At 41.6% G+C, this 3,157-nt stretch overlaps 1 protein-coding gene across 1 annotated transcript; it reads right to left on the minus strand.

Moving 5' to 3' along the window:
- Positions 1–1,413: 1,413 nt before the first annotated feature.
- Positions 1,414–2,927, minus strand: KCNS3 (potassium voltage-gated channel, delayed-rectifier, subfamily S, member 3). The gene is given in 2 exon segments (XM_009576912.1): positions 1,414–2,557; positions 2,559–2,927. Coding segments are annotated over 2 exon segments (1,467 nt in total). The 5' UTR covers positions 2,882–2,927.
- Between the last annotated feature and the right edge of the window lie 230 nt (positions 2,928–3,157).

The following is a 3,157-nucleotide window of genomic DNA, read 5'->3' on the forward strand; positions in this document are numbered from 1 at the left end:
TGAGTGTTCAAAACCACTATGGACTTCTATAAGGTCCTCGAGTTTCACCAGCACTCCTTTATGCTAGGCTCAAGGGCTGGCTTCCCTTTTAAATAGCCCTAGAAGATCCAGTTTGAACCAGAGCAGGATTAGCTGGCTGCATAGGAAATCCCTGGAGAGGAGAGGAACGCACAGAGCTGCAGCACTCTGCCAGGCAATGAGCACCGCTCCAGCCCATAGTACAAAGCAGGAAAGCTGCCATCACCGACAGATGAGCTTCAGAAAAAGGAGACGAAATAGTTTAATATATGGGTGCCCACATGCAGTGCCCACCCTACCTCTCTGATGGGCGATATATGGTAGCGGACAGCATGTCCACACATCTCCGTTGCTTGGCATTACAGCCCTGGACTGAGAACCGGCGCAGCCGAGATGCTGCTCACATTTGCTCCTACCACCGAGGCAGTAACCTCCAGCAAAGGAGCAGCGCTGACAGCAGGGAGCAATAACTTCTAAAGACCACCACAGACGTTTGCTTCAGTGTCCACAAAACAAAGCCTCTGGGGAAGCCACCAGGGTGGTCTTAATCACAGCAGGATCCTCTCCAGGCACCAGAATTGCTCAGGTTCGCAATGGCAGAAGAGGTGCTAAAAGGTACAATAAGCTCCTGTCCTGCCCTACGCCACACGCTTCATCCTGCAACTTCTGATTTAGACGATTGAGGACCTGATAGAGCTTGGCCATGCTGGACACTGGGAAAAATATAGGCACAATGGGATTAATTTATTTTAACAAACTAAAAATGTATTGTGCTTTTGGAAAGAAATTCATAAATATTATGCTTCCATGGAGTAAAAACAATATGTACTAACACATTTTCTGCCCCAACTTAGGAAATGGGTTCCCAACTCCAAGATTACATAAATGTGCTAGTGAGCACAGTTTTACATGTACGTAATTCCTTCTTTCTCCTGATGTATTTGCAGGTAAAAAATTCATTGACTTGTGTGATAGTTCTTCCATGTTTGTAATATATTTCTACCTGAACAGCAGCAAATTATAATATAATCTGCTTTAAAAGCAGATTCTGTATAAGCTATCAGATTGCTGCAGGGGAAAAACAACCAACCAAACAAAAAACCCCCACAAACCCAAACAAATGCCGATCTCACATTTAAAACCGTTTTCCTGACTTTTTCTGCCAAAAAATGCATAACATTAGTTGTGTAAAAACTAAATCACCATATGAGGCATATTTTAAAGCCTTATATAAACAATGAAGCTTGTATGGCATCCTCAGAGCAAAGAATGTCCAATATGGCTGAGAGTTAAGTACCCTGAGAATTAACTGTTCTTAATAAATTCACTGAAGTTTGTAAGTCCACATTTACTAAGAATCAGAAGAGAAATAAAGGGAAGAGAAAGTGATTCAACTCATTTTCCTGTACCATTTTCCAAAGATGTTGCGTTATAAACATCCTCCATATCTTGGATGCTGGAGGCATCTGTTGAATCTTGGTCACTGACTACAATTCCTACTGAAGAAAGGCTAGAAATGAAGGAGTGCATCTTTTTTGCATAAATATCTCTAATGTTAAAATAAGGTAGGTCATTACATTTCTCTTTGCTATCATTGTTGCATTGGTCTGGATCAATATCTTTTTGTTTTTGATAGTACTTAGAAAACTTATTGAAAATAATGGTGATTGGAAGTGCTACCACTAGTATCCCACAGATAATGCATAGGGTGCCGAGCAGCTTTCCAGCAAGTGTGACCGGGTAAGTGTCCCCATAACCAACAGTGGTCATGCTGATGGTTGCCCACCACCAGCAAACAGGGATGCTGTGCAGTTCTGATGAGTCATCGTCTTTCTCCACTGAGTAGACAAGCACTGAAAAAATAGAAATCCCAACAGACAAAAACAAAAGCAGAAGTCCAACTTCCTGATAGCTGTGTCTCAAAGTGGCGCCTAAAGACCGCAGTCCTACGGAGTGCCTGGCCAGTTTAAGGATGCGAAATATCCTCATTAACCGCAGGATCTGAACTACTTTCCCCATGTTTTCAATATCTTCACTTTCTTCTTCCTTTGTATCCACAGCCAAGGTGGCATAAAATGGGATAATAGAGACAAAATCAATGATATTCAGTGGTTTCTTCCAGAACTTCTTTTGACTCGGAGCAGTGATGAGCCTGATCACTAGCTCAGCAGTGAACCAGATGATGCACGTAATCTCCACGGCTTCCAACACAGGGTCTTCAATCTCCCTGTCATTGGCGTCCAGCCTTTGAAACTCTGGCATGCTGTGAATGCACATGGCCACAATTGACGCCAAGACAACACTCAGGGATGACACGGCAATTAACTTGGCAGACAAGCAGTATGCAGGATTTTCCATTCTGACCCAGATCTTCTTTCTTATTTCACCAAAACACAGATTGTCAAACTTTTCCAGCTCTTTATCAAATATGGATGACTCTTCATTAGAGGAATCTATACTTCTGTCATTGCTCTTCTGATCCCAGTCTTTCTCAGGACCTTCTTCTTTCCTTTCTTGGTACCGATTGCTGCAGCAGGATTATCCCCCAGTACTCTATTTCCTGGCAGAAGGAAAAGACACAAAGTTCTTCCATGACGTGAAGTTTGCCCGTATAGTAAAAATTCAGAACATATCGGAACAAGGAAGGATTCCTGTCAAAGTAATATTCCTTGTCTGCAACGCTATAATCATCACACAGTTCCAGAATAGCCTCTTCTGAATGGCATTTGAGAAGTTTCCCAAGTCTGGTATGGGGAAATCGGAGCAAGGTGCTTTGATCCACTGATTGCTTAAAGCCACCCACATTCAAATTGATAAGTTCTGCATCTTTGCCAGGTCTGTGGAAAAATTCACCATAAACCATTTTGAACAGAAGAGTTTCACTGCTGGTGCCCAGCGAGATTACATTGAATCTGAAAAGAAGGTAAGATATTGTTAGAGCATTTAATTCAGTTTTGCTTTTGTGACACATTCTTTTTTCCATGTCCAGTTACTGTGAAATGTTATAGCAAAAAAAGAAACGACATTATGAATACCATTATTTAGCACTTCACAGAAGTAGGTTTAAATCAGTTTGATGGTTTGAAATTAACACTCATGAGATAAATTTACTGCAATGAAGTAAAAAATCTTTGGGTTA

Source organism: Fulmarus glacialis, unplaced genomic scaffold, assembly GCF_000690835.1.
Source record: "Fulmarus glacialis isolate BGI_N327 unplaced genomic scaffold, ASM69083v1 scaffold2024, whole genome shotgun sequence".
In the NCBI taxonomy this organism is placed as follows: Eukaryota; Metazoa; Chordata; class Aves; order Procellariiformes; family Procellariidae; genus Fulmarus; species Fulmarus glacialis.